Genomic DNA, 26,774 nt, shown 5'->3' on the forward strand with positions numbered 1-26,774 from the left:
GAAAGAAAATGTTTTTCTCCCTGAGTCTGGCCTTCATAATTCCATTCCATCACAGGCAGACTTGAATTTCTAGAGAGAACGGAGTTCAATATTGGAGCCCATTTAGCTTCCAAACCCCATATCTTTGGGTTGGCCTAGGAAAGGCCATTGTTGAAACTTCTGTAGAATCTATACAGCTACTGCCACACAGCTCAGACTAGGCATGGAGGCCTCTAGCGTAATTCAGCCCATGAAGTTTCTTTATCAGCCTGCAAATACTGTTGGGAAAGGCTAGGAGGAACGAGGCTAGTTCGCTGTACAGTTCCTGTTTCAAGGTGTTTCCAATGCATTGAAGTGGCAGTTTTGCAGTAAGCCCCCTTCTGGTTGTGTGCCTGTGTATAAGCATCTGCCTGTGTGAAATAGAAGAATTGGACTCTCTGCATGTTAGGGCTGTATGTGTGTGGGATATTTAAGTAAAAGTGATGGGGTGAGTTTGTTTATAGTTCTGTGAAGTATAGAGAGCAAGGGAGATGACCTTGACAGAAATATGCAAGAACTATTACCTAGGCAAAGAGAGCTGAAACATTCTTAAAGTCCTGCAAAGCAAGATAATATTTGGAAATGGCTGAGGCAAACCCTTCCCTGATTCACTGGGGTGTAAGAAGGAGGGGAGGGATAGCACAATCAGACTTGCAAGATTCACTTATTATAGTCTATTTCAATAAAGTGCAGTTCTGGTCTTCATGTAGTGTTGTTTTTCTGGTCTAGTCTATCTAGTAAGGCTGCCAGATTGCATGGCCACAACTGAAGGACTGCTCCTTTTTGGCTGGTGTGGGGTTCTCACAGCCAGAACTTCTTATGCCAATCTCATTATTACAAAGTTGCAGACAAAAAGTTTGTTTGATTGATTGATTATGTGCCATCAAGTTGTTTTCAACTCCTAGCTCCACATAGGTAGCTAAAAAAGTTATGTGAACTAAAATAAATAGTGATGATCTTTCATGTGGTAATTCGATATTTTGCCTGAAGTTCTTCATCGCTGAGATGGATATAACAATTTTAATTGATTATTATTTATTTAAAATAAAGTCAAGCAAAATACAAAATATCAGCAGAGGGAATAAAGGCTTATAGTTCATGCCTATCCCTGTGATGTTAGCACTTTTCAAGGTCTGAGTCCCCGCCATCCCACCCCTGGGTCTTAAACTGGAGCAAAACTGGATGTCTTGCTTCACTATGGCAGCCAGTTCCTGAGTGTAAACAGGCTCTTTTTCAGCATCCATTTCCATCTATCTAATTTAGGGAAGGCATAAAGGCAATCTGATCAGTGAACTCAATATTCCTTCTAATCAGTTTCATTACCTCCGTTTTTAAAAGGCTTGACTTTAAGCAGCATTCATCAATTAACCCAATTTCAGTTTTTCTAGTAAGTTTTCACAATTCCTGTAAAAAACACCTTGCCTGGCTTGATTTTGCCTGCTTGTATAAGGAGCATATACTAAGCTTTTGTCTTATCCTGCCTCTGGACCTACAGCTATGCTTATTGCTATACACAGAAGCATTAATTGCGGGGGGGGGGGGGGAACCACCACCATGCTGTCCTTTCAGCATCAGCTAGCAGAAACATTTTAATAGAAATGGATGAAAAAGCCCCACCAACAGCAGGGTGACTTTCCCCCATAACAGTAGTTTTGTTTTTCCAGATAAATCCATACAACATTTATCACAAATATAGATGAGAGATACTAGCAATTTATTTTGTTTATTTTCTCTGTGTGGCGTGCTGGTGCGAGGATTTTTTTGTAGAGTAGAAGGAGTAGAATGTTGTTTGAATCCCTGACTTTTCTACTGCTCAGCTGGAAGGAGACATGATGGGCTCATAGAGTTCTCTGCCAGTTTTTGGCATTCTGAAGTCAGAGATGTTGAAGAGACAATCAGTTTCAAACTGATTTGCAAGGAATTAGGAGGTTGGAAATGGAGTGAAACCTACGGTATGTGGTACAGAGTAAAACAGAATTTACTTTAAGGTGATCACACCCAACACCTCAAGAATCTTTCCTTTGGAACCTTGTGGGAGAGTTTCCATTGCTACATCAAATCCTGTTTGTGGGTTCCAGTTCCAAAGCTCTGAGTGGGTTGGTGGCACATCTACGTTGCTTGGGAACCAAATTCAGCTTAAAAAAATTAGGCCAGGTACAGGCAATATGTCATTTGGGCTATCAAAAAGTAGTAATCCATATAAAAGCAATGTGCCTGTGAAAAGTGTTTCCAGAGAAAATGAAATGCAAAATGAACAAGAGAGCTAATTGTGAGAGGCTGGTTGCAGGAAAAAGTGTCATCCTTGGTCAAGAACAGTGGTTATTGCTACAGAACAGAGTAAGGCCCCCCAAAATAGAATTTTTTAAAGCCAAAACTTCATAAAATGCAATGGGTATCTTGGAAAGATTGCTGTTTCGTTGTGCTTATATGTGTCAGCCTTTTGAGGTGGGCCAGGTTGGGAAACAGTGCAAGGAATACAGGAATGCTACTTTATTGTTGTAGGGTATAATAATAGAATTTGAAAGCCTGCCACAGCTTCCTTCTGCCTCCTCTTGTACCAAAGAGAAACAAGGCAGGATTATTTTGAATTTCTTTCTCACACATATCCCTTTCCCAGGACTGAGTTGTCTCTTATTTTGCCTTGACTGTTTCGGCATACCATCTTCAAGGTTATCAACACATTCCTATGTAATGTAGGTGGGTGTTCATAGAACAGATGGTCAGACTGTGCAAAATAGGTTGCTTTTAAAGTTTGATATGCTCTGCCTGGCATCTGGCAATGCTGTTTGGTTTACCTGGCATGTTCTCTGTAGGAACCTCCAGCGTAGCCAGAGCATGGAGTGCTACTTTTGATGAAATCCTGGGCAAAAAAATGGGGAACTTCTTCAACCGACATCTGGCCATGAGTATCCCAGGCCTGGCCGAATACCCAGATATCTTTGCTGTTTGTCTCATTTTCCTGCTGACAGGTATGTTTGCGCTATTCTTTCTCAATCCTGTATTAGAAGCCACCCCTGTATCAAGGTAACCATTTTCTAGAAGCAAACAATTTTATCTTCTTACTATGCCCTTTGTTCATCTCAGGCAAGCCCAAAATGATGATATCAAAATCTCAGTTACAGTTTCACAACCTTGCAGCTGTCATCCCCAGGCTCACTAGATTTACTGCTGCTATTCTTACTGTGCTTACTAGCGTGCCCTGAGCTCTTACAGCAAAGAATACCTTCTTATTCAATGTTAAAATTACTGTACATGGATGTGAATTCTGGGTGTTAAATTCCAACCCATCAGGAGGACATTGGGTTTGAAAATGCTGCAAGAAGACATTGACATTTGCTAAGTATTAAAGTACTAAATAAAAATACTTTATTTGCTTTCCAAATCTGCTAGTGAGTTCTTTAGGAATTAAAACAATGAGGTTCTTCTAACTGCTTTCTAGCTATCTTCCTAGGCATGTTTTATATAACAATACGTTGTGCCTGCCTTATTTCGGGGCTGACCCAGTTCCATTTTGGTTATACAGGCTGCTTTCAGAATTTCAGAAACCCTTCACAGCATTGCTGAGAGATACTGAAGATTGTACTGAAGACATTCTACATGGGAAACTCATACTTACCCCTTGCATTCTGACCTGTGCTCCCATTCTTTAGCAATGAGCACCTCCACCATCTATTATTACATTGCCAGAAATTCTCTGGAGTGTTTGATGTCGCCCCATCTTTTAAGATTGTAATGAACCCTAACCCAGGGATATGTAGGGCCCCCATTCCCCTCGGTTTCTAGAAGCTTGTAAGATTTGGCTCTGTTTCCAGGCCTGGGGTTAGGGTAGTTGTGGAGCCTCTGTTGAATTTTGCTTGTGGGGGAGTATTGCTTTGATCTGGGCAATTAGATGGTTGTTATGGTTTTTTTAATCTATGCATTGGACTTATTGCATGCTGTTCAGTCTTCTTGGAGTTGGGTGGCCTTAACAAATCCAATAAATACATAAATAATGCAGGAAACGTCCCTAGTTGGTTCTTTTGGCATTAAACTTTACTAGCCATTTAGAATCAGCAACTGTACTTTCAGTTTGCAAAGAGGGCTTGTGCAATGCCATATCCAAATATTCTTGTTACATGCTTTCAAACTGCACCATAGGGAGTGCATAAAGCACACATTGCCATTGACAATACTGAGGTCTTAGCACAAATCTTATTTTGCCTCCTTCACTCCATAGGCCTCCTCGCCATAGGTATAAAAGAATCCACCACAGTGAATAAAGTCTTTACAGCTATTAATGTGCTCATCCTTGTCTTCATAATAATTAGTGGATTATTCAAAGGAGACCTGAAAAATTGGAGGTTAAGTGAAGATGATCTGCGAAGGCTGATTGACAGTAGCTTTAGGTAAGAAAATAGCTTGATCAGTGCTTAAGCAAAAATCAACAACCCCCCCCCCCAAATATATTTTCAAAAGATTCAGAATCAGTTTACAAAAAAGGAAAAAGTTTATGTGAATGTTCTTTGCAAGGTACCATATTCATGATATTTCTGTTTATTGTTAGAAGATTGCCTAGAATTTATTTAATTTGTGAGCTGAATCTGCCTTCTCTAGAGGAATCAGGATAGCATGTATCTGGGGAAATAGATTACGCTGAAGAAGAATGATGAGGTTCATGGTCAAACTTGGATTTGAATTTAACTCTTCCCAGTTTAACATTCCTTCTTCTATACCCCACAGGCTCTCTACTGATTTTAGTAATTAAATTACTGGGATCATCACAGGAGAACAAAACTTCTTTAAACTATTTTCTTTCTATCCTGTTAGCATCAACTGTTTTCCCATCTATTGTTTCTTTGTACATCCTTCCTTCATTCATACATCTTTCATAGGCCACAATTAGATCCACTATATCCAGTCAGCTGTTTCTCATGTTGATTCACTTAATGTGGGTTTTCTTCAAAGTAACCAATCTGTAACTGGCAATGGCACCTGGAAGTATGGAACCGGCGGGTTCATGCCGTATGGCTTTACTGGAACTCTGGCTGGAGCTGCTACCTGCTTCTATGCTTTTGTTGGATTTGATTGCATTGCAACTACAGGTAAGAGCAGGGCCAGATTAAGGCCAACTGATGCCCTACGCACAGCCCAACAACGGTGCCCCTTGGCCCTTCCATTGCTTAACTGACAAGACATTAGGACTCAATAAGGGCTGACAACTAAGGTTGAGTATGGCAGTGAAAAAGTTGAGGGCGTGATAGCTAGGGGAAAAACCTCTCTGGTGCCCCCCTTCCCTTGGTGCCCTAAGCATGTGCTTATTTTGCTTAATGGTTAATCCAGGGATGGGTAAGAGTGTAGACCAGTCCAAATCTGAGTTATTGATATTCCTGTTTGGCAGTTACATGGCATGGGGCTTGGTTACTTGAGGCACCACCTGTCTCCCATAATATCTGCGCGGCAGATTCGATCCTGCAGGGTTGACACCTTCCAGGTTCCTTTGATTAAACAATGTCATCTATTGGGACCCTGGAAGTGCACCTTCTCAGTGCCTGCCCTCTGGAATGAGGTTACCCCCAAGATCTGGATGGCCCCCACTGTGCTGTGGTTTAGAAGAGCCATAAAGACCCAGGGCTTTGGAAAGGGAGAGTGAGACCCCTCACTTCATTGTGCTTGCCATCTTTTTTCCTTTCCTTTCCTTTCCTTTCCTTTCCTTTCCTTTCCTTTCCTTTCCTTTCCTTTCCTTTCCTTTCCTTTCCTTTCCTTTCCTTTCCTTTCCTTTTTATACTTTATTGTAATTTCTTTGTTCGATTGTTGTGAGCCAGCCAGAGATGTTGAGAGTTGGGTGGCATACAAATTTAATAATAATAATAATAATAATAATAATAATAATAATAATAATTATTATTATTATTATTATTATTATTATAAAATTGATGTGGCTTCAAGAAGAGATATAGCTCCTTTTAAAGCTATCCTGTGTCCTGTTCTTCTTCTAAGAGGAAGATGGAAAATGCTCTACAGTTTTGGCACTGTTGCTGCTGAAACGGAAATCCTTAGGAAATTGAGTTGAGGTATCCAAAATATCATATAACTACTCAATTGTTAAACTAACATGTTCTAATCCAAAGTGCTGGTTATTACTTTTAAAGCTTATTACAGCAGAACACCAGGACAGAGAGTACCTTGACTGATTGATTATGTGCCATCAAGTCATTTTTGACTCCTAGCAACCACATAGATCAGTGTTGTGCAAACTTGGCCACTTTAAGATGAGTGGACTTCAACTCCCAGAATTCCCCAGCCAGCCATGGGGTCCACTCATCTTAAAGTGGCCAAGTTTGGACAACACTGACATAGATAGATTTGCTCCATGACAATCTATCCCTAATTTGGTCCTTCTGGTCTTCCACCAGTGCAGTCATTGTCACTGTAACTGAGTCCATCCACTTTGCTGCTGGTCATCCTCTTCTTTCCTCCTACCTTTCCCAGCTCTACAGCCATATCCAAAGAGCTGGGTCTTCGCATAATGTGTCCGAAGTAGGATAATTAGACAATGCCTTACCAGAACTGAATCAGCCCATGAAGTCTGGTCATCTAGAGAGAGCCTCTTAAGAATGCCCCTGCCCCACCCCACCAAAAGAAGTACACTGGGGATAGATTAGGAGGTGGGTCTTCTTCAGGACTTTTTCCCCCAGAGATGTTTACATCCTTACTCACTAAGTCTAGAAATAACTTAAAGCCATATTATTTCAGTGTGCTTTCAACCCCACTGAGTGACTGCATAGTGGTACCTATTAGAGGAATTCATTTGGGCTTTTATTTCTCTTTCATAATTTGGTTTTATATTTGTGCACAATTCATACAATTGTTAAATCAATAATCAGGATAGAGAAAATGTATATTTCAAAGTGATCTTATGGCTTTTCATGTCTGTCTCTAACAGGTGAAGAAGTGAAGAACCCTCATAAATCTATCCCCCTGGGAATCATTTTCTCGCTTCTCATATGTTTCCTAGTGTATTTTGGTGTTTCAGCTGCCTTGACCCTCATGATGCCCTATCACCTTTTGGATCCACTAAGTCCATTACCAGTGGCTTTTGAATACATTGGGTGGAGGTCAGCCAAGTATGCAGTTGCTGCGGGATCACTCTGTGCACTCACAACTAGGTAGGGCTAACTGGTATCCTTATGTTTTAGGATAAGAAGAGCCATCTTTATGTTTTAGGATGAGAAGAGCCATCTTGTCTAGGATTTTCTAACAATAGCTATCCAGATATTTCCAAGAAGACCATGACAAAGGCAGGAAGGTGACATCTCACACGCTGTTTGCTGGCCAGCCATTGATTTTAGAGGTTCTGAAACTGAGGTTCCATTTAACGGTCATTAATAGACTTTGGTAGATCTGTGCTCAGTAAATTTATATGTAGCAGCCACCATATCTTGGGATAGCAAATTTTATAAATGAATGAATGATGCATTTTATGAGCATCATTCCCTCTGATTATCTTGAACCTACAGGTTTTTCCCTTTGATTATCTTGAACCTACAGCCATTCATTATAATTCACTGATTTTAATTTTTCATATTATGAGAGAAGATACAGTAACTGACTATTGTTTTTTTATTTTACGAGGTTTCTCTTCCACTTCAGAAGAAAGTGACGTGGAGCATTTTACATACCTAACAGGATTAAAACAAAAAATAACAATGAAACAAAAGTGGGTAGATAGATAATATGTTTTAGCCTGTCCGTCCTTATATTGCACGCGACTGGCTTTTTAATGGACCTGCTCTGCCCACCATATTAGTTGTTTCACTATAAGTACAAAACTTCCTTTCTCATGTGTCTCAGGCATGTCAAGTGCATGTTGTAGATTATTATCAGATATGGCATTTTGGAAGTTAAAGTACAATGATCTCCTAAAGCATTGTTTTGTCATCAAGCTCTATGGAAGTACATCATTCTCATAATATCAGTTCCATGATTCACATGTCTCCTGAAGCTTTATGAGGCTTTTAAAGACTTTTTGCCTTTTCTCTTGCAAAGATCTATTCCAATGTATGTAATGCAAATTGCCACAGGAAACAAAAAGAGAGTTATTATCATGCATATTTTCTCTTTTTCTTGGGTTTTTTTTGCAGCTTGTTGGGTTCTATATTCCCGATGCCACGGATTTTATTTGCAATGGCCAGGGATGGACTTCTCTTTCATGTTTTGGCCAGAGTGAACAGCCAACAAAATCCAGTTGTTGCAACTTTGGTATCTGGAGCAGTTTCAGGTAAGCCTAGGTATTATTTTCAGGTAAAAATAATGATGAAGATAACACTCCCTTGAGTTGAACTTGACTCTTGTTGAGTCCATAGCTAGGGCTGTCCATACCTGGGAAAACAATTCAGAGATGCTTTGGACCCCACCTTAAACCGACTCCTTAAAAGCAGTAGCATCTTTTTTTACAGGCTTACTCAAAAGCCAGAAAGTTGGACTGCTTTACTGAATAGCAGATAGGTGCTGATCTCACATGAGGTCCAGAGTACTTCTTCTGGGTTATTTTCAAAGTGTGCATACCCCTATTCGCACAGACACAGCTATGTAGTTTCATTCAGAAGAAGTTTGCCATTGCTTTCTTCCAGGATGTCCCCCCCCACCCCAATATCCTACTCCAGTTTACAGCTCAGGGTTTTTCTGATGATGTCCCATCCAGGTACTAACCATATCTGATCCTGCTTAGCTTTTGAAATAGTTGATTTCAAGTTTTACTAGGTGCTGCTACCTGCTGAAGTTAAACCTCATGGCAGACAATGGGCCTACCAACAGACAATGGATTAATAATCCAGTGGAATGTATTTATTCATTTACCATAATTTATATGCTGTTTTAATCCAAACAAGTAATGCAAAGATTAAAACAGTAAAAACAACAGCAAGACAAAACAACTGTGCTTTGTGGAATAGTGCACAGCTTCCAAACCCATAATAGGAGAATCCCCCCATTCCATCTTCTTTGGATGTCATTCATTCTGGAACTGGCAAGACAAGGTCTTTTGCCCTTTTCAACTTCCCATGGAAGCCATCTGTGCCCAGAAAGCACATCCCGTGTTGTTGCTCTTCTTTCTCCTTCAGTAAGTCATCTCCAGACCTTACCTAGGTCCACTTGGGAAATCTTACCCCTCCTTTTCTTGGAACCAATAAGCTTTCAGAAGTTCAAAACTTCCTAGGTAATCCTAATATGGATTTTTTTTCCTCCTTCCCAGAAGTCCCTCTTTTCTCTCTTGTTGCCAGTGTAATAGCAGCCTCCCTTTCCTATTAGAAAGTTCTTGTATCTGTAAGAAAGCCCGCTATCTATACTACTCCCACTTCTATTGTCAACTAAAAGAGAATAATACATATATACAGTATGCAAGCTTACATGACAGTATGGCAAACAGTCCTGAGCTGCTGCATGCTGTCACACCCCTCATCACACATCTATTTCCAAGGTTCCCTGGAATAGCCAGATTTTAATGGTTTTCCAAAAAAACAGTAGAGTTGGAGTTACTCTGTTCTCAGAATGAATGCTGCTCCCAAGAAGGGGGATACAACAGAGAAGGGTCATTCCTGTGGTTTCTGGAGATGATAATCCTTAAAGGATTAATTAATCCAGAATTAATTAATCCAGAAAGAACCCAGCCTTCCCAATCTTAGTATATCTGGCATATCTAGAACTAAGACTATTTTCAGTATGGAAAGAATAAGAAGGATCCTGCCCTTTAATATACATTGTTCCTAGCCAATTAAGTGTCTCTGGAAAGCTCATTGAGATGGAAAGGCTTACATTATGATAAGAAATTATGATAAGTCTAAAGCATTGGTGTTTGAAGACATGCTATCTCCCATGATAGCATATAATTGTTATGAAGTGTTGCAATTTATAATCTCAGGAATATATCTGTTGCTCTTTAAAAATTCCTGCCACATATCTTGCCAGAGAATTCTGTAGCTTACCTAGGTACTTTTGGAATGTGATCCTCAATCTGCTGTTCAAAGGCTAATGCTGCCCTTGGTCCATCTAAAAGTACGTTCTCCTGAGTTAGGGCCTTGCAATCTGAGGTAATGTTATTTGTTTGTTTTGCTTGTTAAAGGATAAAACATAGTTTCAAACTGAATTTAGAATAAAAGCCCCAAATGGAAGTAAAGTAATACTTAAACAAAAGTTTTTAAATTTCAATTTAAGCCAACATGTAATTACCAGGAAGAAAACCTCCTCCCTGCAGATGATATTCCAGAGATGAATTGGAGTACTGTATCCAGTTCTGGGCACTATAGTTCAAAGGGCAGTGACAAATTAGAGCAAGTTCAGAGGATCTACCAAGATGGTGATGGGTCTAGAAACCAGGCCCTATGAGGAATGGTTAAAAATTCTGAGTATGTTTAATCTACAGAAAACACAAGTGAGGGGACAGATGATAGCAGTCTTCAAATATCTGAAGGGCTGTCACATAGGAGAGTTAATGATCATCTTCTCTATTGCCCCAGAGGGCATGATTGGAACCAATGGGTTAAAACTACAAGGCGGCAGATTCAGGCCAAACTTCAGGAAGTTCCCACTGTACAAGTTGTCAGCCAGTGGAACAGAGTGGCACACGAAATGATGAGTTTTCCTTCATCAAAGACCTTCAAACAGAAGCTGGATGTCTTCTGTCAAAGACACTCTAGTGCAGGGTTTCTCAACCTTATCAACTTTAAGATGTGTGGACTTCAACTCCCAGAATTCCCCAGCCAGCATGCTGGGGAATTCTGGGAGTTGAAGTCCACACATCTTAATGTTGCTGAGGTTGAGAAATTCTGCTCTAGTGGATCTGGCACTGACTGGATCTATTGGACTAAATACATTCTAAGGATCCTTTCAACTTTATGATTCTGTGACAGGGTGAAGGATGTCTTACTGCATAGGATATCTACCTGTCCTAATCTGGTTTAGATTCACAGCTTATACCAAATCACACTTTTAAAAAGGACTCTTTTCTCATCACTGTATATCATAGTTCAAATGCAAGTGGATGTCACAGCAAAGTCCTACTGTTTTAATCTGCACTGTTAGGTTCACAAGAGAGCAGTCAGCCTTCTGATCTGAGGTTTTTGAGTTATCATGATGATACAGCACTGTTGTAAACTTGGTACACTGTACTTCCAAACAATTAAGTTACTTTAAAGCCTTATAAAAAGCTGCTATCCATGGAACAATGGATACATACTGCATGATCTCTGATAGCCACTTTCTAAAAGGAGTTTCTCTCTGAAAACTGAGAACAGATGTGTACATCCAATTTGAACATGTTGGTAATTGTATACCAAGTTGGACACACCCAGAAAATGTTGGTGTAGATAGAAGGTAAACTCAGAAAAAGTCTCCATGTAAATTGACCTCTGATGAAATGAGATTCTCAAATCTGCAGTCTTCTGGGAGGTGGTAGTGGGACACTATTTATTTCTCAAGGGTATCTCACTGGGAAAGAATTTCTCCCTTACCTAATTGCTAACTCAAAAGCCTGAAACCATGGGAAGTATTTAGAAGAGCTGTTCTGGCAAATAACAGATCTTATCTTCATATAGATGTCTATAAGAATAGAAGCTATTTGATTGACTCTGCTTGCCTTTTCTGTTTTCACAGCACTGCTGGCTATCCTTTTTGATCTGAAGGCCTTGGTTAATGTGATGTCTATTGGAACTCTGCTGGCCTATACTTTAGTTGCTGTCTGCATTCTACTCCTCAGGTAAAAAGCTGCTTATTATATATCTCTATTCAGTGGAGAGAAAAGTTCCATTTCAGGGTTCACTAAGGCAACATCTTAAAATGGCATAAGATTTTCTCAACACATACAGTCTTATAAATTGCACTTGTAACTATTGTTACCAAACCAGAATACTGCAAAGGTATATATGATTGTTGATGGTTCCAGTTATTCACATAGTTCCTTGGACATAGAATGGCTCCTAATTATACTCCTAGTATACTAATGGTACATTATCGTGTAATATATTATTTGCCATCTTTCAATTAAAGTAAAGAAGAATCTTTTCCAACATCTTGGCACTTTTTAAAATCAACAAAGTTAAAGTATTAAACAAAATGATATGTGATTAACTCCCAAAACTGAATTAATAGAATGCCATTTCAAATGTCAGAATATACTGGGCAGAAATCCTGCAGATGTATCTGTAGGAAGTAACTGGCTGCATTGAATGCCTATTTGTGCCAGCATGATTACTGTCGCAGGTGGAAATTTGGAGAAGCTCTATACCTTGTAGAGATACATCAGATGTAAATTCATTAGGAGCGTCTCTGTTAAATGATTGTGGAAATTTGACCTGTTGAATAGACATGATGGATACATCTCTTTTCCAGCCCAAGACTGATCAGAAAGATGAGTGAGTTTTGCGAGTGCATGTGACATATGACTTTAAAGCCATCATAGTGTGTAAGAATGAAAATGTTTTTAAAAGGTGTGTGCCTTGTCTTCTGTTTCAATTTGCTAAGTTTCCAAAGCATGAATGGGAATTGGAGTGATGTTCTCAGCCGAAACTGAAGGATTTTGATTATTGAATATATGATTGTGCTTAACACCTGGTAGTTGCTTTTACAACATCGTATGCGTTATGGATAAAGATTCAGAAAAAAATTGAATGTAGCATATACAGGACACATTTTATTACAATTCACAAAAATCAATCAATTTTCTATGTGAATGTTTTTATAAAAATGTATGCAGTAAAATTTTCAAGTAAAAGAAGCATTCTCTTTTCCATCATATAAGGAAAAATAAGTCTTCTAATATAATACCAGTTTTAAAAAATAATTGGCTTATTAAAATGAAAATTGGCCTAGTGGAATTAGAATTCAAAGTCTACTATAGTCTAGTGCCCTTCAGCTAGAACAGACTTCATTTTCCAGCCAGGCTGGCTAAGAATTATGGAGTTGAAATCCAGCCCATTTGGAGGGAACCAGGTTGGGGAAGTGGGCTCTGCTTGTTTCCATTTTAGATGTTTAGAAGACATGACCTTCCTAGATGTTAATGCAGGTGAAGCTGTTACTGATAAAATCAACTTCAAGCCTTGCTCTCCAATATAGGTGGCATGTATTTAACTTAATTCAGAAAGCATGGCTTTCCAGTAACAACACTGACACTCCTGGAGCATTAAACCTGGAGCATTAGGTCATTATTCCCATGGAGCTTTTCTTTGCAGTTTTGTATTTCTGCATTTCCCTTTGGCTCTCTACCCAACAATACTGTCACGTTCTCAGATTTGGAAATTCTACGAAGGAACTTGGATCAGAGTCTGAGACCACAGAAACCAAGCTATAGTTCAGTGTGCTCATTGGTTTCCATGGCCTCCCTTGGTCTTCTTAATTCTCTGAAAATGACTTTATTTGCAATGGCTCTGACATATTTTTAACATCATCTGGGGATGCCAGTTCCACCAAGCACTTCAGGCAGAAATAAGACACCATAAATTTATTTGTGTAATTCTTTTGCAGGTACCAACCTGATCCTAGTGCTCCAGAACCAATACAAAAGACAACTGTAAGCAGAATGGGCTGGGTGGACCTCCTAATCCACCCTGATATAATCCCATCCCATCACTCTTCCAGACTGGTGGCATACACAATGCTTATTGTTGGTGAGTGAATGTTTATTCTTCCAATTATTTTAATTAAAAGAATATTTAAAAATTGAAATAATAGGGAGCCTGAAATGTCCTTCGGCATAGTCATAGATTCAGCTGAATAATCAAGGCAGCTAATAGCTAAAATATAAAATACTAAATAGAAAAATAAGGAAATGCAGATTGAAAAATTGCTAAACTTGTTAGGAATCAACATGAGAAGAGAAAGAGATGTCCCTTGACTACTCTTCTAAAGGCCAAGGAAGTTTGGTCCAATATAATTCCTGAGAAAGTGCATTCCATGAAGTGGAACAATAGAGGAGAAGGTTGTTTTCTGAATGATTAGTAATGAAGGCATCTGAAAGTGTTTTCAGAATGTTACCTCCATAGCTTCCAGATGGGTTCATAACAGGTTTCTGCATATAGTTAAGTCTTAAACTGTTCAAGACTTTGAAAGTTAACACCAGCACCTTAAAATGTGTGTGGAACATTGTGCAGATTTATCATCTAATCCCAGGATCATGCACTAGTTAGAAATCTAACCGTTGTAGTTCACACCATTTAAAAAGTATGGCTATACACTGCATTTCTTAAGTTAAAACATCACAACTATGATGTAAACTCCTCTTGCCAAATCCAGCCAGCTTAAAAGCAAAAAAGCACTCTCAGACTATCAAGCAGTCCTTTCGGAGTAATAAAAATCTGGTCCCTAGCATCCCCATCTAGTCTAGATTTCATTTTGTTCAGTCCTTGACCAAGCATAAGTAACATCCATATTGACGCCCTTGGGCACCATGATTACCTCTGAGCTTGAACATATAGAAACCAGAAACTGAACATATAGAAACCAGATAAGAAAAGTGTTGCGTGCAAATAAATGCGTAAATAAACTTTAAATATTACAGCCCTCACTTGGACTAGAAACAACTAAACCATACGCATGCAGAAAGCACTCAAAACAGCTGCATAAGCCTAGAAAAAATGTTGTAACTTAATGATTTACAACAGCTCTGCTAGTTCCTAAAGGTTTCTAGATTATACAGTCATGCCATTCTGTCTCGGGCTTTTTCATTGCACTTAATGGGGTGTGTGGGATGGTCCGGTCTTGTATGAGGAAAATGTTCCTGCCCCCTGCATACTTTTCACAGGTTATGTTCTATCCAGCTCTTTTCACCTGCGTTGTGTGTGTGCTGACCTCAACAAAACTGCCGTGTTTGACATCTGGAACTCTCTGGTGTATTGTCTGCCTTTTTTCCATCTTGCTGGGGATTCTAGTGGCATCTTTGGTCATCTGGAGACAGCCTCAAAATCAGAGGAAAGTAGATTTCATGGTAAGCAGCAACATACTTGGTTAGCAAGCCAAATATGTGCATGAGCCATGATTACTGGACTGCCGCCCACTCATGAGCTTCATCTACAAATGAAGTAGATTTGTTTGATTTTTGTTCTTCCTGTTGCCAATCTCTGTCCTGTCCCTATTTCAAATCACTGCGGTCATTTGACTTTCCTCCAAAACAATGGATAACAAAGCCCAACAGGTCTTATGCACCCTAACGTTCTCCAATGGCAGAACAGAGTAAAAAGGCTGCTTTCTTTAACAGTGATACAGCTAAGAGGACCTTAACCCTATCTCATTTGATGGACTGGAAACAAAAGGAAGGTAACATCATGGAGATAGGCAGAAAACAAAAAAATGATGTCGCCTGGGTAGGTTATGTTTGTTAATGTTGCGATTAGGTCCAAATGGGTGGGGTCTCCTGAAGGCTAGCTACGCAGAGACCTATGAAGAGGTGGGCTGATAACTGTTTCTGTGTCCTGTAGTCAGCTCTGTTTCTCTAGTTTTCTTTCTAGTCAAAGTGCACATTCTTTAAATGGAACTGCCTCCTCTTTCTTTATCCTTCTCATGGTTCAGCTAGTCTGTGCACAAAACTGTTCTATACTTTCAGTAGTTTAGCATTTATTCAATAATTTGAAGAACCCTACCCATGTTGTTGTTGTTGTTGTTGTTGTTATTTACATTTATAAGACTGCTCTAAGAACTGGGGTGGAATGGTGGTGGTGGTGGTGATGGTGATGACAGAAGATCTGAGTGATCAGCACTATGCAGATTTTCATGAGTTTAATCCAGAGGAATGCTGACCCCTAGTATAATGCTTGACTTTCTCCTTAGGGGTGCGCCTTTTGACAGTTGTTTATGGCCCAGTTCTGACACTTTGCTAAGGTTTCTGTCTTTAATTAATTTGTTGGTTTTTCTTTGTAATGATTCAGAAAAATATAGTGAGATCTCCTTAATCTAACTTGATCCTGATGACTTCATGGGTGCATCCATGTAGTTTTCTTGACAAAATACAAGTGATTTAACATTGCCTTCTTGCAGGATTATTTTTTCTTCCCAGTGCTGTTTTTTCCAGGAGGTCTCCCATTCAGGTACTGTTTATGTCCAATTGGGCTTAACTTTTAAGATCAGCCAAGGACAAGTCAGTATTGTTGCATGATTAACTACTCAGAGAATAACTAAATGCCATAATATAGAAATAATTTTCTTTTTGTTCTCTTAAAGAAAGGATGCACAACTTTTGAGAGGCACAGCAGCACACTAAGCTTTATATGGCATGCCAACAGCAGCACTCAAAAAATGGGCAGGGCCACTCTTTCCCTTTATTTTAAATGTTTCCTTCTATTATTTTTATTTTTTTATAATATCATCATCATCATCATCATCATCATCATCACCATCAGTCAATTGCAAAAGGCAACTTTACTTGGAACAGCTTACATCCTGCAATGATACCTCTAACACCATCAAACAACAACATCTGCCTTGCCTATCCCAGGTCCTTGGGAAGAGTAGGTGGATTAAAATGCCACATCCAGCCTAAACATCTGGCTATAATAGTAATAATAGTAATAATAGTAATAATAGTAATAATAGTAATAGTAATAGTAATAATAATAATAATAATAATAATAATAATAATAATAATAATAGCAGCAGCAGCAGCAGCAGCAGCAAAGCCATTCTCATAAACTGCAGCATTTTTTTTCCATCAGCAAAGTCCATTATGATTTTTTTCCATTTAGCTCCTAATGATTAAAGGGCAAGAAATAGAAAAGGGAAATCACCACAGGAGGTGATACATGTTGTTTTGCTTTTTGGGGAAACTTGGGAGGATTTAAAGGGTGAAATGGTTTCCTTAACTTTGTAAAAATGTATGCATCCATTTTGGTCCATTAAAATCCACCCCACCCCCCCATGAGAAAAAGTGACCTGATTTTTTACGGGTTTGCATAGATGTTAAGAAATGCATTGGATAGTTTAAGTCTATACAAAATTTAAAACACCCATTCCTCTTTTAACGACTCCCAAACTGCAGAAAAAGGTCAAACCATTTTATCCTCACCCATTTTGGAAGAGTCTGGGAATCCCAAAAGGAATGTCGGTAAGTCACATGTGGCCCGTGGAAGGCCACACTTGTATTAAAGTCTAACGCCTAAATATCTCTGTGCTAATTTAGGTACCGGGCCTGCCGTTCCTACCCATCTTCAGTGTCTTAGTCAATAGTTTCCTGATGGCCCAGCTGAGCTATGAGACCTGGGTCCTATACTCAGTATGGATGCTTATTGGTAAGTGCGGAGATGTACTCAACAGGCTTTAAATCAGTCAGTCATGATTTGTCCTGTCTGTATCACTGGAATACCTGATGAGGCAGTGTTCCTGATTATTATCTCACTAAAGCTACTCAGTTCTAATTACGGCTTATCCTTTGACACAAGAAAGGACAAGAGAACTAGGGAGGGTCAATTCTGAGGCGCTTGCTCAAATTACATTCCTGCTTTGGATTTAGATTTCTCTTATCTAATCGTTGCCTTGGCTGCAACTCTTCTTCCCGTCCCTCAAGGTTATTCACACATCCCTTTACAACAGTGTTGTCCAAACTTGGCCACTTTAAGATGAGTGGACTTCAACTCCCAGAATTCCCCAGCCAGCCATGCTGGCTGGGGAATTCTGGGAGTTGAAGTCCACTCATCTTAAAGTGGCCAAGTTTGGACAACACTGCTTTACAAAGAGCTGTTTGACAGTGGAACCAGTTACGCAGAGGGGTGGTTGATTCTCCTTCACTGGATGTGTCCAAATGGAGGTTAGACTGCCATTTGTCTCGGATGCTTGAATTTGGGTTCCTGCATTGAGCAGGAAGATGGACTCTATTGTCCAAATGGTCCCTTCCTATTCTATGATCTTTTGTTTTTGGGAGCCATAAGGCAGGTTACAAATTAAATTTAAAAACTGGTTAGTGCATCTTACTGGGGTATCACTTATCTAGTAACATGGATAGGGCTTTTGTTTCTAAGTGCAGGATTATCTCCAACTGCATCACGCAATGCTTTTCGCTTAAGTCCGTTTGCACCCTCATAAGAAGAATGAGACATACAGGCCATCAAGGGCCTGGGCAGTGTAATCAGATGTAAGCAAATCAAATACAGCGCATGCAGTAAGGATCCTAGCAGCCCACGGTGCCAGGGGAATGGCAGTCCATTCACTTATTATGCTACATTATGGTTTGGTTTTTGGCTTTGATTTTGTGAGTTGTTGTGAACCATTGTTTAACCATGGCTTACTGAATAAACCACAACTGGCTGGAGTCACTCAACATGGTAAGCTGAAAGTGAACAAAGCACATTTCGGCTTACCGCAATGTGCAACCCCAGTCAATTGTAGATAAACAAATCGTAAGGTAGGGTGAGATGCGAACCTTGATAACCTTGATAACAAGCGTTTTACTTACAAAGTAAGCCATAGACTACATTATCCTAAATGCTATTATTTTATATGGGTGTTTGTGAGGGGAAGGGTTATCCTATTTATTTCAGATTTGGAAAGGAAAAGAGTGATGCTGCTGTCCTGTGTGTTGTAGGTTTTCTCATTTACTTTGGCTACGGAATTCGTCACAGTGGAGAGAGCAAGAGGAATGAAGATTCATCCCTAGAGAAAACAACTGATTTAATAAACAGCACAGATTCAAATGTCACTTTTAAAAAATGACTTTAAGGAAACCATGGTGTGGAATGGCTTATTTTTACTGATGGAACTATTTCTTTCTTTCTTTCTTTCTTTCTTTCTTTCTTTCTTTCTTTCTTTCTTTCTTTCTTTCTTTCTTTCTTTCTTTCTTTCTTATTTATTTATAAACTTTAGATACTGCCCGTCTCACAAAAAGTGACCCACTGCCTTCAATGTTAACCATTTACTTCTATTTGTAATTAGGTAACAGATAATGAGAGCCAGTTTGATATCGTGGTTAAGGCACCAGGCTAGAAACCGGGAGGCTGTGAGTTCTAGTCCCACCTGAGGCGACAAGGCCAGCTGGGTGACCTTGGGCCAGTCACTCTCTTTCAGCCCTAGGAAGGAGGCAAGGGCAAACCACTTCCAAAAAAATCCTGCCAAGAGAACTGCACGGACTAGTCCAGGCAGTCACCAGGAGTCAAAAACTGACTCAAAGGCAAATTAAAACAACAGCAACAACAGACAATGAATTAACTCATAACATCCACATCCACTAGATTGAAGTGGTGCAGCAGAGTGATGAAGGACAGACTGTGATCCACAAACTGACCATGTGTCCGTAAGCTCTGGTCTCCCCAGAACTTGCAGTATGGGGATTGAAGATAATAATAATCCAACAGCAACAACAATAATAATAATAACAGCCATTTATCTTGCAGAACAAAAGTAGTAATTGCTAAAGTATATATGAAAACTTTTTTACAATACAAAATATTTCATGTCATGGATGTTATTATCCAATACATTTAAATAAATAAATAAATAAATATATGATGATGATGATGATGATGATGATGATGATGATGATGATGATAGCCATTAGCTTGGAAGGCTTTTCAGAAGGAATAGGCACATGCATGGGGATAAGCAGTAGTTTTTAAGCAGTTTGGCATAGCAGTTAGTGTATCGACCAAGGATAGAGAAAACCTGGAATTAGACATCTCTTAGCCTAACTTACCTCACAGGATTGATCTGAGGAAGAATATGAAGGTCAGATAGAAAAACCTGTATCTTCCATTCCTTGGAGTAGGCGTGATCTCACTGAAGTAAACATAAATGTATTAGTTCATTTATAGATTATAATTATTTATAAATTATAATTTATAGGTTGAGATGTAGATATTAGTAGATGCTTTGCAGGGGGAAGATATTGATTTCAGTCCCTGGGATTTCTAAAGAGGGCTTGGAAAAACTACTGGAGAATTGCTTAGTATAAGGTTGCTTCTTATATCCCTGGGAACAGGGTGTCATGGACACTATTTATTGACAAGAAGGTGAGATACAAATTAAATAAATAAAAATCCCATGTTTTTAGGCCACAATTGGACCTCACTGAAAAAACAGTGATCAAAGAGGCAGAGGATACTTCAGATACTTCCCACTGTCATTCCAGTCATGTTGGAAACAAGAAATGTTCACAATGAGATATTTATCATATTTATACATCTCCACACTCTATTCAGACTCTCAGCATTTAACAACAATAACATATTATGGCATAATTAAAATGTCTATGGTGACATAACTGAAACAATCACAGAAGATAAATTTAAAAATCAATATTACTACTAAATGGCTATGTTGTTAATAAGTTAGTTTACACTCTCGTGGATTATGTTTTTTATATATAGTTTTAATAGTTTTTAATGTGTTTTAATAGTTTTTTTTATGATTTTGGTTATTTTTTGTATTGGTTTTTTGTCTGAACTTTGTGAGCCACCCAGAGTCACATATGTGAGATGGGCAGCTATATAAATTGAACAAATAAATACATGCACAGAGGGAGACCAAAACAATATCCAGTATCTTCCAAACACAGACCACATGATCTCATTCTCCAAATGCCCTTTGGAAGAGCTCTGTTTTCAAGAACTTTTTTTCAAGAGTGGGGGTATGTCTGATCTCCAGAGGCAGGCTGTTCCAAAGGACACGTGCTCCTGAAAAACACAATATCTGGAGTTTAGCTTGCCTTCTTCTCATGGAAGTAGGCACCTAACAGCTGTTTCAGATTCCTAAATTGGAAGGGTCTCTTCAGGCAAATAACTCCATATCAGGTTATTTATTTAATTAATTTATAGGGCGCCCAACTCCCAAACAACTCTGGGCAGCTTACAACTAAAAAAGCCATCATATGGAAAAATACAACTAACTAGAAGAGTAAAAAAACAAAACAATCAGACCAGCAAAACAAAACAAAAAGGGGGCTTCACAGTCACCCTGTCCCCAAGACCTGGGAAAACAACCAGGTATTCAGTGATTTCATAAACGACAGAGAGGTGGGAGCCACACAAATCTTTTGGGGGAGATTATTCCAGAGGGCAGGAATTCCAGCAGGGTAGGCACATCTTCTGGGTGCCGCCAGATGATATTTTTTAATTTGCAGGACCCAGAGTGCACTCACTCTGCTGGACCAAATCAGACCAGCAGAAAGAACTGGAGATAAGCGGTCCCTCAAAAAGCCGCTGTGAAGGGCTTCAAAGGTGATAAGTAGCACTGTGATTCGCATTTGGAACCTACTGGTAACTCCTGCAGCTCATTCATAACATAGAGCGCCCATCACTGTCTGTGATGCCATATTATGTCTGCAGTGCCATAACTTCTGAATGGCCTTCAAGGGCAGCATGATGTAGAGCACATTACAGTAATCCAATTGTGAGGTGACTGGGGCATGAGTGACCATCTGAAGGACCTCCCGATCCAAGATAGGTCACAACTATTTTGTGAAGTACCTGTGCAAAAGCCCTCTTAGCCACAACTTCCACCTGCTCTTCAAACAGGACCTGAGAGTCCAAGAGGGCCTCCAGATTCACACAAGACTCAAATGGAGAGGTGTAACCCCATTGAGAGTAGGCTAAAGCCTGTACTTTGAACCACCTGGAGGCCAATGCAGGACCCAAACAATTGGTGGAATCTGCTAATGGTGATGAGCACCCTCTAATAAGTGGGTCACTGCATTGTGCACCAAGCAGAGCTTCTGAGAGGTTTTCAAAGATAGCCCCATAAGGCATATTTAGCAAATAAATCAAATAGGGTGATTGAGCAAGCCACATGACTCAGAGAACTACATAAAATTCAGGAAGCCATGTTCCCTTTAGTAGCAATTTCACTGGAAGATAGTTAACAAAGTACTGATGATAAAGAAGTAAATCTTTATAGCTAAAAACAAGATTAAAATGAGCTTGTGCCCCAACTGGAAATACAAGAGCTGCAAAGCCACACAAGCTGGCCACACAAGAGACTTTGGGGTTGAGTTTGCTGGGAAGCGGAAGTATAGTGCAAGAGTAGAAAATACACATGAATTGGAAAGATGCACTGATAGAACTAAGTTAAAATAAAAAGTATAGAATAATGAAATAAATTAGCATAAGAAATAGAGACTACGGGTTAAGGATCTGGGACAAGTGGGAAGATAGATCCTTAACCTAGAAAATAGAACTATAGAAAATTGGGCACCGCGTTGGATTAAATGATGAGTATAGGAAACAGAGGGAAACCCAACCCAACATGAAGCTAAAGATGCCTTTGGGTTTCCTCTGCAATGGGCTGGGGTTGAGGTGAAGGTAACCTCATAAGGACACCTGTGAAAAAAAATGAGGTGCAAGTCCATTAATTAGCCTCTGTGCTTGCTGGATTAAGTCCAGTGAATCCTCAAATGAAAGCAGGAGGCTGAGAAAACAATGGCTAAGAACAGGAGAAGCTCAGAGCAGGGAACAAAAGTAGAGAAAATCAACAGAGTGATAAGACATAACCAGTTTAATATCTGGCTGCACAAGTCTGGTATGGAAATATAAAATTAAAAAACCATATCTCATGGTGTCATCACAGTAAAAAGAAAACAGGAATAGAAACAACCAGAACTGTTTGTGCTAAACAGAGTAAAAGGGAACCAAAGTTACAAGAATCTCAAATATGCTAGGATATTTCATGAGCTAGACGAGAGAAAATTTCCACAATATATTAAGAGTTGCAAAATGTTGTGCAGCAATGGGTTGTTCCCCTTTATTCCCAAAGGGAGATCTAGGAGCAAGAACAGGGGAAGAAACATTACCAAATGAAAGCTGGGAAAATCTGGCTCCATAGCTTCAGGATCAAAAATGGCTATCCAAGACTGGTGCTGAGCCAACAGACTTTTTTTTATACCAGTCAATAAGATAAGTGGTCTCATGTGAGAAGGAAAAGAAGGAGATATATTTATATTGCCCATGCTGACTCAGTTTCTGGGTTTACATATTAAGCTAGACAATGGCTTATTTTTTCAATGGTTAATTGAGCCTGCCATGGTTGTCTGGTTCATACATGACATAAGTCATGATTTATAGTATCTCAGTTTATATATGGCTGTTTATAAAACCATAGTTTGACTGGGTTTGGATCAATATAATTGTTTGTAAACTATATGTTATGGCTTAGTTTTATCAGGCCACTAAAACTTGTTTGGCAAAAGCATGATTAAAGCTAAACATCTAGGCAGTATTTGGAAGCTGAGCTTTATACTGAATTTATATTTTCCATTGACACTCATTAGAGTTCAGTCTCTAAATTAGCTTAGTAACTAGGCTTCCATAAATGGATGTCAGTTGGGTTTCACAAATCAAATAGGTAAACTCATCATTAAGGAACAGGGCTGTTCCGGGAAGTATCTGAGAGACTTCATTCTCAATATACTTTGACTTAGTTCCATAGAATTTATGCCCCGACTAGGAAGACTATGGGATGTTACTGTTTTGACCACATGGTCACCGTATCTTTGCTTGGTGTTCTAAACTAGCTGGGGCAGCAGCATCGACATCTTTTGGTGTGCAAGAGTGGCAATGACAAAAGATGCATCATGTTACAAACTCCATCCAGCATGGCCACAATGGGGGTCAACATCTGCAAATTGGTGGAGGCTGTCTCACAATCCAAGCCTTGCCCTTTTTGTACATGCGTGGATGTCACCTGCTGTTGTAGCTCTGCTGGACTTATCTTCTGATGAGGAGGAGGAGGAAGTAGAGCCAGGGCTTCTAGGTATAATAGACCTGGCTCCAAAGCCAATGACTCCACTCTACCTGAGGCAGACCCAGCAAGCCTTCAGGACTCTCCGCCTGCACCTACTGACAGCCTTTCAGACTCTGTGGTTCACCCATTCAGTCCCAAGCAGAGGCATGCTTTCAAGATACAGGATCAGAGGGTGAGCTCCACAGGTCAGATAGACTGGGTAAGAGAGTAGACTCCAAGGAGTAATGTACCTCATCTGTGAATCTGGGTGATGGCTCAATGTGGCTTCTTGATTGGCCTCACTCCCTGAGAGATAATGCTGAGAACAACTTTTCAAGCCTCAGCTCTGCCAGGTTTACCTTGCACCGTGCTTTGAACTCCAGATTCCACCTCACCACATCTCTTGTCTTTTCCCTTGGATTTGTTGTTTGTTCATCAGATTCCTGGTTTCTACCCATGCCAAGGCTTGACTAGGTTACAGTTGCCGTCTCTAGCTCTAGGTAAAAAAGACTCTTTGCTTCCAAAAGCTCTGCCTGAGTTTGCAGGTTTCTGGACTGTGGCAGGCATCCAGCTTGCTAATTTGCTGGTTGGCAGCCAGCAGTGCCAGCACAGAAAACCTGCACATACTAAAGGGGTGAAGCTTGGATCACAATGCCATGACCACCCTCCTGTAGATTCCCCACCCAGACTCCATTTCTTACATATTTTTCTGTAATGTTTCATCACTTTGGTATCTTCATAGCTAGGAGTAGACACCTCAGAGCATGGAGGCAATTGATATTTGAATATATAATGGCCAAAGTGTTGGGAAAAAAAGGACAATTTTTTTGTCTTTGATTTCCAACTTTTCCAACCCCTCCTCAGCAACTCTTTAACGGCATCCTTTCAGGCCAGAGACAATTGCAGTGTCCTTGTGCTGTCTTTGGACAGCCAGAAATTGCTGTGGACTTCACTTGGGACTATCTAGGACAGAAGGTAGGTGATGAGGTGAACTTGCCTTGAACAGAATAAGCTGTGCAAACTTTTGCTCTATGGGTGATCTGTGGCATTTTTCTCTCTGAAGTCTGAACAAAAAGCTATCGTGATCTATGAATAGTGATGGGGCTGATTTCTCAGAATGGCCAGGAGCAGAATAAAACAATAATAAACAATGACTTCTCTTGTTGGGTGGTTTGCTAACCCTGAATAATTTCCTTCAGTTACAGATACCAGCAGAAGTGTGGGAAAGGAATTACATTGCCAACTACCCACATTTGCTTTACCTACGGTTTTTATGTAAGCCTTAAGTTATATTTTTTCAATACATTATTCTGTCTTTCGTATGACCATCACAAGACAGCTTGCAAGAATTTAAAAGACAAAGAAAAGCAATAGTAGGGATAATAATAGGGATAAGGGAGTTTGTTGGCTGTTTCTATATTGCTCACCCAAACAACCAGCAAATTCCATACTCTGGAAACACTTTCTCAAACCCTTTTCCTGGTAGAAGATATTTGCTTTGTTTTCATGAAATCTACTTCTTATGGTTTTGGAAGTTGCATTAAGGGGAGGGTCTCTTTTTGGGAAATGGGCAGAAATGTTATTCTGTTACTGAACAGAAGGTATTGTTATACTAAATGGTTGCATATCATGAAATGGACCATTACTGATTGTAATAATCAGTTCTTACAGGATCCAGCATAGATCAAACTAAGTCTAGCCCTTACTTTTAGCTGCACCAATATGCAAACATATTCCCCTACCTTCCTCACATTTTCAGTCATAAACATCAGAGTATTATTTCTGGAGTGCTTTAATAAAAAGAAGCTATAACAACAAAATGTTCACACAGCAAGAGAAATAGGCACCTATAAGATGACATTTTTAAATAACTTTCATGGCTTTTCTTCATACTTCTGATATTAATTTTATCATTTGTCCCTACCATTTCTAAGTAGCATATCTTATGGCATCTATTTTTCCTCTTTAGATCCAAAAAAACAGTTCAAAGGATTTCTTAGGAGCTGAAGTGAGATATATATATGTACAATACTGCCTTCCACAAGATGCTCATCGTTAAAGTTTGGACTAGTTGCAAAGCTGTTGGATGCATCATCAATATGGAAAAGGTATTTTAAATCTCTGGCTTTGCTCTGGCATTACATGTGCACAGAGGCATGCTGCAGCCAACCATTTCTAGTTTAAATAGTTCTATCCAGAAACCAATCTTACACTAGCAGACAATTGTAAGTGTACTCAGTGACATTCAACAGATTTTAGAAGAAGCTATTTTTTAGGTAATAAGCACAGAAGTGCAGACATTGGAAGACTACAATACTTCCCCAAACTAGCCCATTTCTCAATGCTGCGCATAGATGGATATTAAAATCTGACTGGGGATTTTCTGGCCTGGGAAATGTGGACAGAAATAATTTAGAAGGTAGGGTCCTAACTGGACTAAACAGAGGCATTTCAAGGAAAAGGCCAAAGAGCTACAAACTTCTAAAGAAAATATATTGAAAAATACAAATACTTCTTTAAACATTAACTTTCATACAGAATTGTATTAATTGGTTTTGGGGATAAAGATATAGGGAAAAATGGCAGTGGTTGACTTGAGCCTTTCTCTGAGCTAGTCCAGGAATAAGACTTCCATGTGTTCTTCATTAAAAACTCAATTCTTTAACCAGTAGTAAATTGAAGGACCTCTAGTTGACGTACAGAACAGGCAGTAAAGCTAGATGACATATTTGTTGATAAAGTGATTTTCTAAGGCACACGTGTATGAGTGAACTGCTGCTGGTGGAAATAATTAAGCTATGAGATCTGAGCTGCTAAAATCTGGATCACTAGATGGCAGTAAAGAGAGACAGAAAGTATACAGGAAGTATAACTTTTTGCTGCCCTCTGCTTCTTATCTGGAATTGTGCATCCCAGATCTAGTGACCCTAGCAATCACAATGTTTCATGTAATATGAAACTGGAGTTTACAACTGTTACTCAAGTTGTAAGAACTTGAGCTATGAGGACCATTTCAAATATTACTCATGTCACAGTGATCAATGCTTATTTGCAATTATGTGAAAATGTCTCCCTGCAACAAATTCTTAGTTTTAACCTCT

The 26,774-nt window shown here is 39.4% G+C and overlaps 1 protein-coding gene across 1 annotated transcript; it reads left to right on the forward strand.

Annotated features, from left to right (window-relative positions):
• The first annotated feature begins 2,818 nt into the window (after positions 1-2,818).
• Positions 2,819-26,484, forward strand: LOC103047997 (cationic amino acid transporter 2-like). Its single transcript, XM_088134678.1, has 10 exons — positions 2,819-2,987; positions 4,235-4,403; positions 4,963-5,099; positions 6,941-7,163; positions 8,139-8,275; positions 11,644-11,746; positions 13,510-13,652; positions 14,802-14,968; positions 17,153-17,261; positions 18,551-26,484. Exons 1-10 carry the CDS (start codon positions 2,819-2,821, stop codon positions 18,676-18,678), a joined length of 1,485 nt encoding a protein of 494 aa, XP_087990804.1. The 3' UTR covers positions 18,679-26,484.
• Positions 26,485-26,774: the final 290 nt, after the last annotated feature.

This window comes from Python bivittatus, unplaced genomic scaffold (genome assembly GCF_059951505.1).
Source record: "Python bivittatus isolate LINGU-HERP-01145 unplaced genomic scaffold, Pbiv_v1 ctg000080_np1212, whole genome shotgun sequence".
Lineage (NCBI taxonomy): Eukaryota > Metazoa > Chordata > Lepidosauria > Squamata > Pythonidae > Python > Python bivittatus.